Source organism: Chelonus insularis, unplaced genomic scaffold (genome assembly GCF_013357705.1).
Source record: "Chelonus insularis isolate UGA/USDA-ARS -01 unplaced genomic scaffold, ASM1335770v1 contig_41_pilon, whole genome shotgun sequence".
NCBI lineage: Eukaryota > Metazoa > Arthropoda > Insecta > Hymenoptera > Braconidae > Chelonus > Chelonus insularis.
This window is the reverse complement of record NW_023276571.1, coordinates 75,291-89,818: the sequence shown is the minus strand read 5'-3', so window position 1 is coordinate 89,818 and position 14,528 is coordinate 75,291. Positions and strand designations below refer to the sequence as shown.

Genomic DNA, 14,528 nt, shown 5'->3' with positions numbered 1-14,528 from the left:
CAATATTTTAATGTCAAATATCAAAATATTGGTGGCAAATTTGTGCGTTGTTAAAAAAAATATTTAAAAATTATTTCAAATCATTTGAAGCCTTATATAATGAATATTTCTATAATAAAAAAAAATGAAATAAATAAATAACGATATTTTTTATACATTTCTTATGAAAAATTAATATTTCGATTTTACATTTAAAAAATATTGTTTTTTATCATCAAAAAAATCTTTACTAAGTTATTTTTGTGATGCATTTTTCACTGCTTCAAAGAATTTTTTTACTCCAACCATATTAGCTTCATCATACCCAGGAATTTCACTTTCACAAGCTTTCAGCCAGCGAGCAACATTCGGATACTTGTCGAGAGGAAAGAAAGCCTGGAACAGATTTCAATAAATCCTATTTAATTAAAGGAAATGAATGTCTTGCTAACTGTCAATTATATCAAATAAGATCATATCTGTTGGATACAGAAAATATCTATGTAATTATCATGTTATGGAAGATAAAATAATGTCTACTTTAATCTAAGAATCTTTTGAACTTGAAGAAATTTTAGAAAAATGAATGAATATTAGATAATTACCGGCATACAGCTGACAGAACAGACACAACTTATGTCAGCCAAGGTGTAAGTATTCCCATCAACCAGCCATTTCTTGCCTTCCAAGAACTTATTCAACATCTCAAGACTATCCTTCAGCAATGCTACAGCATCTTCATCAAAAGTTTTTTTTCCTCCGAAAAACATTGGCTTCTAAAAATAGATATCATGATTTCTTATAAATAAAACAAACTATCTGCTAAATAATTTCAATAATTTTATTAATAAATATGACTTAAAGCAAGAAGTTAACTTACTACAGCAGCTCTCAAACGAGCAAAAATAATTTCTCCTTCAAAGTGAAGACGTTGATCAATTAGTGCTCTTTTCTGGAGATCTTTAGGATAGAGTTGATCATCCTTAGCATATTTTCCAACCAGGTAACGTATAATTGCATGACTGTATCACATTAAATGTATTAATTTTTTAAAAATATTCCTCTTATAGATAACTATTTCAATAAAATGGGAAGCTGATAAGAGTTACCTATCCCATAAAATAAAACCATTATCATCTAGAGTGGGTATTGTATGTTGAGGATTTTTCTGTAATACAAATTCATCGTTATCAAATGACATCCATGTATAAAAAAGAATTTTTCTTTTAAATTGATAATAGACTTATTACATAATTTGATGAATAATCAATAAAAAGGAAGCTAAATAGATCGATCTAATTGCTTTCAAAGTATAACTTTTAGCAAGAAGCTATCATCTGCAGTCCAATTAATGAATTAATATTATGAATTGATATAATTTTTATTTATTCATTTTTGAGAAGCATTAAATTTCATCTTAATGTGTTTAAATTAGATCTTGAATGAATGATTGCGTGCATGATGATTTAACATTTTTATAATAAATGTTGATCACTAATATTAGAGATGATTGGTGATGACTAGTATTTCACAGTTTAGCAAAATTAGCAAAGAGTTTAAGATGAGAAATAGTTAACCAAGGACAATAATAAATGAGCTGGGAATTACTCTGGAAAAGAAGAAAAGCTGAATGTAGTATTCTAGGTCATCTTGATATGAAAAAAATGATAATAATTAATTGAATAAATTTATTGCATTTATTTCTATATCTTCCAGTCATTTACCTTAACAAATTCAGCGTCAAGGTGTTCTCGTTGGAGCAAATTAACTTCATGAAGATCAAGATTCAACTTGATCACTTTAGCTGTTAATAAAACAGCACGACAAGGAGGACTTAAATCCATGGTATATAATTTCGGTGGAGCCATTGTGATGAATTATTGAATTATATTACACTTTTAAGGATACTTTTCACTATTAAACAGTCAGCTACGTCGACTCTGGAACGTTTGCGAAGCCTTGAACGACTTTAAAACTTATTTTTCGCAATCACTTATGTTATCACACATTTGACGACTCATCTAAATGATTTTACACGCAAGCGCAGTTAATGATACTGTACATCTCCAAGACATTCATCTTGACCATCGCACTCGGCAATTTATACTAATAGTTGCCAGCACTATGGTTTGCCAACAACCGGTTATTATGAAGCAGACTCGTTGATGTAACGACAGGAAATTGATAATAAGAATACATCAAGTTTTTTTTCCATCCATTGTACATATTTCATTGGGACAATCAATGAACTAGCCTTGTTTATTTAGCCTTGACAATCTACACATTGATTTTATAATTATTTATCTATTTATATACATCAAAATATGTTGAAAATAAAAATACATTACCAATGTAATGGACATCTATCATCATGATATTTTAAATTAGCCAGTTATTGGAGTATGAAAACTCAAATATTGACAATTAGTATATTGAGCTAACAATAATTGTTCATGTTTATTAGTACTTCTAGCAGGAAAGCACAAATTATCAATTCTTGATCCAACACTGTAACAGTCTAAGTCAATCATGTAATGGTCTGATGTTGGACCATAAATATGTAAAAGTTGACTAATATGTTTTTATTCACTCTTTCCTGTAATCAGCTTTCCATTTTTAGTGTGTACTTTGTTTTTAACGGGTTCTTATCTATTTAGTTTTTACCTATTATATTTAAGTACCATGATAACAACTCAAGCTGTTACAGGAAACATTTGATAACTTGCTAATTTTGAAAAATAAGTTTATCATTGTGTCTGTAGATTTGTATAGGCTGTTATATTCACGATTTTTTATTTATTTAGTTCTAGTTGTTATTGTAGTTTTAATCATTAGATTTATTGTGTAGTGCATCATTCAGACATGTGAATTGTTTCATGTAGATGATGATGAATTTCAATATTGTGATAATATTTTTTCTGTATTGTGTTATATTAGTAAATTCCCAAGGGAAACTGACTGATGTTGTTCAGACTAAATATGGGCCTGTACGTGGTGAAATATACGAAACAGTCCAAACAGGAGTAGAATATTCGTCATTTAGGGGTATTCCATATGCAAAGCCGCCTGTTGGAAAGCTACGATTTCAGGTAAGAGCTAAAATAAATTAATTGAACAAAAAAAATTGTTTGATGATAATCAAGTATACTTGTGGCAGGTTTGTCATTGAGTATGTAAACTAATATAAATTACTTCTATTAAGCCTCCTCAAGTTCCCAATGCTTGGACAGAAGTTCTAGATACCATGGATGATCCGAGTCCATGTCCACAACTTGATGGTACTGATGTGATTGGTGATGAAGATTGTCTTTATTTAAATGTTTATTCTCCAGAGGTAAGCAAAGTGAATCCTTAAGAGATCATACATTAAATGAATCATTTTCACAGTTGAAATTGAGTTCTCCGAAAGAACTTAGAGCAGTAATGGTATGGATTTATGGTGGTGCCTTTGTCTCTGGTTCAGTAAACACTTCTTCTTATCGTCCAGATTTTTTGATTGAAAAAGATGTTGTTGTAGTCTCAATGAACTATCGATTAGGAGCCTTAGGATTTCTAACTCTCGGTAATGAGATGATCAGCGGAAATGCAGGGCTAAAAGATCAAACATTAGCACTCAAGTGGGTTAATGAAAATATTAAAGAGTTTGGAGGTGATCCAAACAAAATAACCATTTTTGGAGAAAGTGCTGGATCCATTTCGGTTGAGCTTCATCATCTTTCTTCGCTTTCTTATGGTAAGATGACCGAGTTTATCTGCTTTGAACTATGCATCTTTAAGTTAATAATTTTTTTATTATGTAGGATTGTTCAGAGCTTCAATTGCAATGAGCGGATCTCCTATTAATCCATGGGCGATGCATAGTTTTGCGGAAGCTTCAAACATTTCTATCCAAAGAATTCAAACACACATTCTTAGTACATTTGATGCTAATTCAACTGAAGATGTTTCCAAGTTGTATGAAGTATCTGTTGATGAATTGGTTCTCCTAGATGATTTGAGCACTTTCAGTACTGTAAGTTATCATTTTTAATCAAATCTGATTAGGATGTACTTTTAGATAATTATAAGGACATATATATATTTTTTATAGGAAGATTTTACTTTTGCGTTTGCACCAACTGTTGAAGTAGCAGGTGCACAAAATCAACCTTTCATTACTGATGAACCTTTTTTGATATATCAGTCTGGCAATTTCTATCACGTCCCTCATATACTTGGATACATGAATAATGAAGCTATTTCATGGAGAAAGGGTACGTTGATATTCTTGATGATTAATTAACTTTATATTTTATTCACCTACTATTAATTTGTTTCTTCAACATTTGAATATTATTAATTGTGATCCAGTATTTCTTGAAAAACTATCATGTAGATTTAAATTTTTTCAGTATCGAGTGATCCAAATATTGGAAACAACAGAACTGCCCTTGACAGAATTACATTTGATGAATTTCGAGTAGGAATCAATCTGACACGTCAGTTGATGATAGATAGCAGTTCTGAGCCAGTCTTCTACTACCGAAATGTATTTGAGTATCCAGAAATTTTGCATAAAATTAATGGAATAGCTTTGAATGGCAGCGGGCATGGTGATGATGTTGGTTATGTCTTCTATGTTCAAGGAGCAAATCAGACATTAAATCCCAATGATGAAGTTTCTATTTTTAGGAATAAATTTGTTACTTTATGGACAAATTTTGCTAAATATTTGTAATTATTTAATGGATATCTATAAAGTTTCTATAAATTTGTAATTGAGTTGATTTTTTGTTTGTAGGGATCCTTCAGCAGTTTTTGAAGATGGAACTGAAATACAATGGCCGCCAACAGACAATGCAGGACGACTCTTAAAAATAAACAGCACATTTGAAATTTTAGCCCATGATGACTAGAATATAGTTTCAATAAAAATTATAAAGTGCTGTTAAATTGTGTTGTGTCATTGTTGAGTTTGTCTTGGGACCTTCTATTCCTGGAATATATCTAAAAAAATATCAATTCCAAAGTTATCACTTCATAAAGTTAAATCAGCCAATTTAATTAGGACTGATCAATCATCAGAAATAAGACAGCAAATCTTTTAAAAATTTTCTTGGATAAGATTCAATCTGTTTGGAGTTGGATGGATTAAATTAGATAAAATTAGACCTAATAATTTGTTTCCAGGTGACGAGATATTATTTAACAGTAAATAAATATTTTCCATGAAACAACAATTGACATACATATGAAAAAAATTAATTTTCTGCAAACATGAAAATATGTATGAAAATTTTATCACTTGCAATACCTGGACACCTCAACATTTTAATAATTTACACTTGTATTTGTTATTATAATAATTTAGTAAATTATATAGCTACATCTAGTTGCAAGTAGTTTAAACAACTCAAACAATACGACGAGACATATTGAAAAGTATTTTCTGAAATAAACCTACCAGAGCTATTCAAGTTTTTTCTATTTTAATTGGTTTTGTTGAATTTAAATTTAACGTAGGTTCCACACTTTTGTAAATATAATTATTTTTCATTTTTATTTAATTATAAATATTCAAGTTAATTATGAAAATACTAAAAAGTATTCTTATACTCAGCATTTTTTTCCAACATATTAATTGTCTATTTATCAGATCAAACAAAGTTTATTATACAATAATTAAAAACATCTACGAATTCTACTATTGTAAATCTATCACGATATTATACTCTAATAGTAACATTAAAAAGATAACAGGTGAGTATCTATATTTATAGAAAGTATTGTTTTGATAATACTAAACAAAATTATATTATGTAGAAATGGAATCAAAAACACGTTTAATGAATTTCCAACTAAACTTCAGCAAACTTTTTATTCCAATTATTGTGATAGATATCAAAACGTTTGCATCAAAGGTAAGTTCAATTTGAAAATTAATTTATCTCATAATGATTATGAAGTTACATTTTTATTCATTCTAAATAGATAAATGAAAATATTGATAATATAAATGACTCATTAATTATTTTATTAAATGATTCTGAAGATATCAAATACTATGTCAATAAAGTAAGTATTTTATTCATATTAATAGTAATTCTGGACATAAATTAAAATTTTAATTGTTGATTGCTTCACAGTTGTTCAATCAACCGTTTAATTTTTCTAAAGCTATCTGGCTGATTTTTTCTAATGATGAAGAAGAGCTTGAAGACTACTTCAAAGATACTTATATTCCTTTCAACTCTAAATTTATGGTATCACGGAAGAACAACACAAGTCAATACAGTGAAACTATCCTCGAGATATTTAAAGTCAATAGAAATAGCAAACTATTTCATAATATTTTTGTAACATGGGATCCAAAGAATGATATAGAATTTCCTACAAATAATTTAAATGGCCGGAGGAATCAACTGTACGGTCTGAATCTACGTACAGCAATAATGCATGTATGAATTAAATATACAGTAGCAATCACAAGTATTTTGATGAATATATTAATCTGATGAATTAAAAACAAACCACAAATGCTTATTATTATTTTTAGACTTTACCCAGCATGTCTATTTCATACACCAACAATGGTCAAATACATGTTGGTGGAATTTTCGGTGAAGTCATAGACATATTAAAAGTAGTCATGAACTTTACGTATGTATTTATTAATTAAAAAAGTATTGTGCTACAAATAATTCTCCAACTCTTACGTAGGATGACTTACATTATAACAGAACAGTATGGAAACTTTGAAGAAAATAAATGGACTGGTGCTGTTGGATTATTAGTGAGAAATGAATCAGACTTTTTTCCAGGATATTTGGGGATGACCAGTTCAAGACTTGGTGCTATTGATTACACAAAACCCTTATTTCTGTCTAAGTAAATTTTCCAAGTGTGATAAATATACTTTATTAAACTTATTATTGATTGCTAACTTATAATATTTTGTCTTTTATAATTTCAGCGATCGATTTTTCTACAGTAAACCACCACCATCATTGAAATGGAACCAATTCTTAAAACCATTTAATCACGATATCTGGTTGGCAATTATGTTATCTATTCTTCTGTTTGGTGTTGTTATTACTTATTTAGAATTTATATATCAATATAAAAATAGAACCTCTGTAATCAGAACCATATTTATTAAAATAATGATCAACCTGATGTTCGTCTTTAGTGCATTCTGTGGAAAGAGTATGTTTAAAGAAATATCAATAAAAAAATCAATCAAATAAATTGTTTATTTCTTTTCAGATGGCGTGAGATCTAAAATAGATTCAATAGCCATTGTACAATATGTGATTCATTTAGCAGTAGTTGTTTTATCAGCAGCTTATTCGGGAATTCTCATCAGCTCATTGACAACCAATTCTGATATGCCAGACTTTAAAACAATGAAAAATTTTAATGATAACAGCAAGTACACTATGGGCCTTCGTAGAGGATCTACGTATCTTCATCTGTTCAGGGTATGTTTTGAAAAAAAAATTTCATATAATATTGGTGGGCGATCAGCTAGATACTGCTCTTGTTGCTAATTAATATTCTAAAAAGAATTATTTTGTTGCACCAATTGATTTAAACCCATACATTGAGAACCATCAGCAACACCACAGAGATATTCGTTAATTTCTAATTTTTTCAGATCACGAGTGTATTTAATAATAATTCGAAACTTTTGCTTGTCCATTATTTGTTCATATATACTGGTCCTTACACGGTGTCCATCAACGGTTTCATCAAATACAGTCAATAAATTATCACCTACAGCAACTATAAAAAAGTACGATTATTCGTTCAGTCAAACATTTCGACATCGAGACATTTCTTGTTTTTCAATAAAAATAAAAAATACTCACCTTCTTGCTTATTTTCTCGTGTTGGAGCACTTTTGCATCCATAAATAACTCTAGAATTAATCAAATAAAATTAATTGAATCAAATGATTCAATGAAATTTTTTATAAATATTTCTAAAATCAACTTACCCCATCAAAACGAAGACTAAAATGCTGAACTTCATGGTTAATGATGAATAAGTACTTGAACACTTGATAAAATTACCAAAAAAATAGCTTGTTGTATTATAAAGACGCTTTTGCGTGATTAACTTTGAATGTTCTTGAGGCTTTTGAGCGACAATTTATATCCTAAAACTAAACCACGTGATAGTTCTAATTACACCCCCACCCCCTTTTCTGCCTGAAACTATTATCTACGAAATTTTCATTTACACTAAATAAAAAAATTTAATTCAATACTAACACGGATATAATACTAAGAAATAATTTCACAAAGTTTTTTACTATAATTAATTAGCTGATAAGCCAGAACTTCCTGTAATTTTTTGTTAATTCATATGTATCAATGACGAGTTTGACTGAAGCCAATAACTCGTGTAAATACATATCTATGTATTTTGTCTGTTTACACTACAGTAATTATTCCATTGTTGAAAAAAGAAACCCAGATGTTTCAAGATCGATTTATAGTAGATCATATTATTATTGTTATCAATATTACTAAAGGTTCAGGATAGAATGAGCCATTTAACTTTTTCTTTTGGCACGCCTGCTAGTTTACAAAGTTGGATTCGCTACAATTGTTTCAATCAGAGCTGCAGACTCAATATTATTATTATTAGATCAAATATTGTCAACAAGTGACAGTAAAATTTTTAATCAACATGTATTAATTTGTAGATGACTCATAGATGAAGCATTAAATGTATTAAATTGGTTTTATCATGAATGTAAATATTAGCTAACCCAACACTAGATGTTTCCAACATTAGCTTTCACGATATTATTCTAATCGTGACAGGAAATGAAACTAATTTTAGCATTTATAATTAAAAAAATGTGTGCTGATATGAAATAACCACAAATTTAGAAGAATTGATTGTTATGATATTTTTATTCAACTTTTAATCATTAATTTTTATCATTTTTAACTCACACGCACATAACAATTTATTTCGAGCAACAATTTTTCTGCAGTATAAAGGGAAGTCTTCATCAAATAATTATTAGGAGGGAAATTATCTGGCAATGTATTCAGATCAAATGTATAATCTTCCGAAACATAATTTCCCTAAAACAAGGTATGAATTATTTTTAATGTCTTCAAGTACATAAATAATAACATCTTTAAACTTTGTAACTTACTGGTTTAGGTGGACATTCTTCTGAAGTGATATTAAACTGATGTAAGGCAGCTGAAAGAAAGATTGGTTCTCTATAAAACTCACAAAAAGGCAATGTTACGTCAATACCAGTTGGTACTATATATTCTCCCATAGTTGCAGCAAATATTTTTCCACGAATCTAAAATGAATATTCCTGTTTTAATATTCTTATGAAAACGAAAATTAAATGGCGAATTTATTTTTAAAAAAATATTTCGAATAGTTAAGAATAACTCCAATAGAAATTTATAATAACATTTTTATTGTTTTCTTACTTCAGCATTTAATGGAAAATAATCAGTTATCGTGATATTAATGAAGATGTGATTTTCCCACACATTAGTTTCTAGGTCTTTGAAATAAGCTGGATCATAATAATCGACTGCATAATCAATGAACATGAGATCAAGTTCTGCCTATCAATAAAATAAACATCATGATCTTCGACCAAAAGAATATTTAATTTCTTAGACATTAATTGAGACATAATTGGACAAGACTAAATATCGATAATTTATTCACAATTACTATTGAATTAAATGAAATACCTTTGATCCGAGAAAATGGGAATAAAATAATAAAGCCGAAATGAAAAAAAGCATTTTTGTTTAATTAATAAAAAACTCTGTATCTAAGTTGAGCAGAAAATGGAGTCAAAGTTGCAGGAAAGCACTTTTAAAGTTGATCTTGACAATTGTGATTATTTTGACATCTATTTTGGTCAACTTACAATAACATCAAACAGGAAATCATAAATACCAAAAATTTCCGGTCATGAAATATCATTAATTATTTCTAAATGAACAATACAAGTGATACAAAATTATCTTTAGATCAATAATATAATAATTTGTCAACACGATAGGTATTTTATCACGAAAACAACATTGATACATTATCATTTTAATAGTTACGAGTTCTAGCTGATATATAAAAACTTATATAATTTTTTTTATAATAAAAAGAAGATAAGATTTTGTAACAATGATATGTTTTAAACAACTGCTATCAGTTGGTAATCAGAAAAGCTGAAAACATGCACAACTCTGGATTTTTTTAGATAGATTATTTTTAAACATATAAAGTTCCAATTCGGTAGCAATCATTTACATCTTCTAAATAGGCTGCTCATAAGGGCAATCTAGATGACATGGGCCCATTTATGAGCAGTTCATGAACACAAGTACTGCATCTCCATAAACTTATTATTAAAAAAATTTTATTACAGAATTCTACCGATGAAATAATGAGAAAAATGGTTGAAAAAACAATTACAAATAATGGACTCACTTCATCCAATGCAGAAGGATTTGAAAAAGCATGCTCTGATCACACTTATGCATTTTACACCACGGATATTGCTAAAAATTATTACAATCCGAACGATTGTGTATTACTTGCTTCAGAATCTATCATGAGATTATCGATTTCTTTTGGTTTACAATACAATAGTCCATTTAAAGATCTCATGAATCACTAGTAAGTATAATTATTTTATTTAATTGTATTCATTTTAATAATACCAAAATTATTTTTTTTTTATTCTTATTACAGCATTATGTGGTTAAGAACCTCTGGTATAATGAATAGAATTTTAAATAACTGGGCAGAATATAAATATCAGCAAGTAAAGTTTTTTTATTTATTTATAGCAATATTAAATATTTAAAACTTTAAAAGTGTATGATAAAATATTGTTTTTTTCTTTTAGAGTGAAAGCAATTTGAAGCCTGTTGGATTAATAGACGTTGCAGCTATCGCTATTTATTTTATCATTGCTGCTATTGGTAGTATTATTATTTTATGGGGAGAAAAAATATTCTACAAGAAGCGCAGACAACGAAAATTTGCAACTGTGTTCAATCGTTTAATAACAAATAATAAATATCCAATGGACAACAACTGTATCGTCCCCATAAAATAAAATTAAAAATACTACATCAATTTTTTAAGATGCACACAATTAATGGAAATTTTTTATATAATGGCTTTTGCTTTGGCTTATTTATCATATGAAGTTTAAAAGCAAAGAAATGAATGCTTCATTTAAAATGAACACAACATAGAGATATTGATTATTATATAGTGCTATTTATTTTAATATACAGTGTTTCCATATTCAATCGAATTCTTCATCAATATCTTTAAATAACAAAATGTTATTTAAATGACCTTTGAAGCAATTAATTTTTATTATAATCTTTTTTGATGAAATCAGCAGCTCTTTCACCAATCATAGTAATAGTTGCATGTGGGTTACCAGATATCATCTATAAAAAATAATTCAAATTAAATATTTATCAATAAAGAGTGATGTTAATGTTTAAATAATAATGAGCACTATGAACCTGAGGTATGATAGAAGCATCCGCAACACGAAGCCCTTCAACTCCATGAACTTTAAGTTGAGGATCAACAACAGCCAATGGATCTGTTTTGGGTCCCATTTTACATGAGCCTCCTTGATGATTTTCTGTTCGTGTATCTACATGAACTGCACACCTGAAATAATTGTCCGAAAGAAATTCATGTTCAGAGCATTCTTCAAGTGGCTCAGTTATAAGCTTCAATCCTTTTGATTTCATTGCTGTAGAATTGGCGATTGTTAATAAAACATGAATGCCGTCTATCAAGACATCAACATCTCTAGGATCTGCAAGATCATTGCTCCAAATTAGTGGATGGTCAGTTGGATTAGCACTTGCCAAAAACAGAGCTCCTGAAACATTTATTTTTAATCAATACAAAGTTGATTCAATGATAATACACTGCATAGCAAATTTTTATTCACTTGCTGGTGAAAAAAGAAATTGATGTTGATTCTGATGCAAAATACGTTGCTTTTAAAACGTACCTCGACTTTTTGTTTGTAAGTTTACAGCTGAAAATCGAACAGTTCTTTTATCTTCATAGCTCTTGAGATCAAAATTACTTCGACAAGAAGCTTGGAATCCAGAGAAGAATATTTGGATATCAGGATGATCAAGAGTGGTGTATTGTGAAGCTAATATAGCTGTGACTTGAGCTAAACCAGTAGACGACAATGGTCCAGTTTGATTGAATGAATATTGAGTTACCTCATTGAAATTGAAATCATCTGAAAAAGTTTCATCAAGTGCGAAGTCTAGTTTATAAGAAACATGATTATGCAAATTTTTTCCAACACCAGGCAAATCAAGAACTACGGGGATGTTTAGAGATTCCAGATCATCTTTTGGACCAATTCCAGATAGAAGTAATAACTGAGGTGAGTTCACTGCTCCTCCTGAGACTACCACTTCTTTTTTTACTGATACCGTATGAGTTTTGCCATTCTTTAAACATTTCAATTCATATTATTTTTTATCAATTATATTTCAAACATTTTTATTTCTACAACAAATTATACTTACACTAGTGTACTCAACCCCAACGACTTTCTGATCACGAGTCAATATTTTTGTTACCAGAGCATCAAGAGCAACGTCTAGATTTTTCTGATCACGTAAGGGACGCAAAAATGCAGCAGCAGAACTCTGTCGAACACCATCTTTACTCATTGCTTGGGCGATTGTAAAACCAAGAATTTTATCTCCAACCATGTCTTCAGTTACTCCATAGCCAGTTTCTCTAGCTGCATCCAAAATGGTATGAGCAAATGGTGGCTGCCATGGGAATCTAAACATTGTTTCGAGGTGTAATCAAATATTTATATACATTTCTATTTGATTTACACTACCATCAGAAAGTTTGGAATCATCTTTTTAAATCTAAATATTTATAAAATAATAAGGAAAGTAATTATGATTTACCTTTCTACAATTACTGGACCACCAGTGGCATGATGTTTTCTTCCTACTCGATCAATTTCTCTGTTGTCTTCTGATTTCAAGAAGAAAGGTATTACCTATAAAGATATAATTTTTTTAAATTCAATTAAATGTAAATAATAAGCTAGAATTAAGAAACATTTGATGCTATTCTACCTCTTCCCACGACCATCCATCATTGCCCATGGCTACCCAATTTTCATAGTCCTTAGCATGGCCTCGATGATAAGCCATTCCATGATGAACAGTTGTACCACCAAGATTACGTCCACGTGGCCATAAACAAACTCCGTTATTATTCAAACATGCATGAGATTCATTAAATGTTTTAAATCTCCAATCTATGCTACTTCCTATAATTTAATAATAACACAAAATTTAATTGTAATCTTAATTTAGATTTAAATGTTAATGTTTAATAGAAAAATATCAATGTTACCTAGATAAATTCCAAGATTGGCGGGAATTTCAGTACCAATCGGCTCATCAGGTCCAGCTTCTATCAGCAAAACATTCCACTCAGGTACTTCACTGAGTCTTGCTGCAACTGCACTTCCTGCTGCACCACCTAATCAAGAAGAAAATTATCTTTTTAAATATCCATCACCTTGTTGAAGAACATTTTAACATTATCATTACCTCCAATAACAACAAAATCATATTCATCACGAGGACTTTCAATAGGAATGACTCTATCACACTTCTCAGATATCTTTGGGTTTTGGGTTATTAAATCATTTAGCATAAATAATAGAAGTGAAAATGAAGCTGTTGTTGAAGGTGTTGTTGGACATACATTGAAAATACTAGGCCCACCGATCACTGGACTGGTACAAGAACCAGCAACGTTGCTCTGTATTAAAAATAAGCAAAATATTCGTTATTAACAAATAAAACTAGAATTAAATTTTATTTTTAGTAAAAATGAAATGGTTTTTATTAAACAGTTGATTTAAAAGCAAGAAGAATACCAACCATTTTTAATTAACTGATTTACTTAGCACTTTTTGAGAATTCAAGTCACTTTCGAATGATAGAAAATTCATTTATTTCTAGTATTTATAGCAAAAGAGCTTCATTCATGAATATATTTATCATTTATTATTATATGATGTTTACAAAATTATCATAAAAACCATATATCTTATTTATCGTTATCATATAGTAAATTAAAATTTACAAATTAACAAGTCAGAATAATACGTTGGATAATTAATAATAAATTCAATCTGATTAGAAGATCGTTAAACGTCATCAATACTATGTAATTTTAAAGTGTTATCACCTTAGTAATTGATCAATGTATACATACATCATTTGCATATTTTTTTTTAAAAAAACAACAAATTCAAAAAAGAAATGTAACAATAGAACATGAAATAATAGAAATAAAAATCTATTCTAGACACCAGGAGCAATGTTGCGCTTTTTGGCAATCGATGTAAAAATGCACTTTATTATTACAATGTTATGTAACATAAACATTTTATGGTCATTAAAATAATTAAGTGTAAATTGAAAAAAAAATTTAAATCTTTGATGATAAAAAGAAACAAACAAAAA

At 29.0% G+C, this 14,528-nt stretch overlaps 4 protein-coding genes across 4 annotated transcripts; 2 read left to right on the top strand and 2 right to left on the bottom strand.

Annotated features, from left to right (window-relative positions):
- Positions 1 to 146: 146 nt before the first annotated feature.
- On the bottom strand, positions 147 to 2,535 carry LOC118069545 (glutathione S-transferase 1-like). Its single transcript, XM_035087735.1, has 6 exons — positions 2,328 to 2,535; positions 1,704 to 2,256; positions 1,089 to 1,147; positions 860 to 1,001; positions 585 to 755; positions 147 to 375 (listed from the first exon to the last, which is right to left on the bottom strand). Exons 2-6 carry the CDS (start codon positions 1,845 to 1,847, stop codon positions 235 to 237), a joined length of 657 nt encoding a protein of 218 aa, XP_034943626.1. The 5' UTR covers positions 1,848 to 2,256; positions 2,328 to 2,535; the 3' UTR covers positions 147 to 234.
- A 216-nt stretch (positions 2,536 to 2,751) lies between these two features.
- LOC118069547 (cholinesterase 1-like) lies at positions 2,752 to 4,911 on the top strand. Its single transcript, XM_035087737.1, has 7 exons — positions 2,752 to 3,068; positions 3,182 to 3,313; positions 3,367 to 3,712; positions 3,780 to 3,991; positions 4,070 to 4,232; positions 4,371 to 4,692; positions 4,760 to 4,911. The coding sequence occupies exons 1-7, from the start codon at positions 2,862 to 2,864 to the stop codon at positions 4,872 to 4,874; spliced, it is 1,497 nt and encodes a 498-aa protein (XP_034943628.1). The 5' UTR covers positions 2,752 to 2,861; the 3' UTR covers positions 4,875 to 4,911.
- A 1,083-nt stretch (positions 4,912 to 5,994) lies between these two features.
- LOC118069548 (probable glutamate receptor) lies at positions 5,995 to 11,647 on the top strand. The gene is made up of 9 exons (XM_035087738.1): positions 5,995 to 6,033; positions 6,105 to 6,416; positions 6,515 to 6,618; positions 6,679 to 6,846; positions 6,932 to 7,164; positions 7,225 to 7,439; positions 10,385 to 10,635; positions 10,711 to 10,783; positions 10,868 to 11,647. Exons 2-9 carry the CDS (start codon positions 6,219 to 6,221, stop codon positions 11,078 to 11,080), a joined length of 1,455 nt encoding a protein of 484 aa, XP_034943629.1. The 5' UTR covers positions 5,995 to 6,033; positions 6,105 to 6,218; the 3' UTR covers positions 11,081 to 11,647.
- LOC118069546 (glucose dehydrogenase [FAD, quinone]-like) lies at positions 11,214 to 14,057 on the bottom strand. The gene is made up of 9 exons (XM_035087736.1): positions 13,941 to 14,057; positions 13,605 to 13,818; positions 13,405 to 13,533; positions 13,122 to 13,318; positions 12,948 to 13,042; positions 12,549 to 12,813; positions 12,011 to 12,470; positions 11,505 to 11,875; positions 11,214 to 11,426 (listed from the first exon to the last, which is right to left on the bottom strand). Exons 1-9 carry the CDS (start codon positions 13,941 to 13,943, stop codon positions 11,340 to 11,342), a joined length of 1,821 nt encoding a protein of 606 aa, XP_034943627.1. The 5' UTR covers positions 13,944 to 14,057; the 3' UTR covers positions 11,214 to 11,339.
- Positions 14,058 to 14,528: the final 471 nt, after the last annotated feature.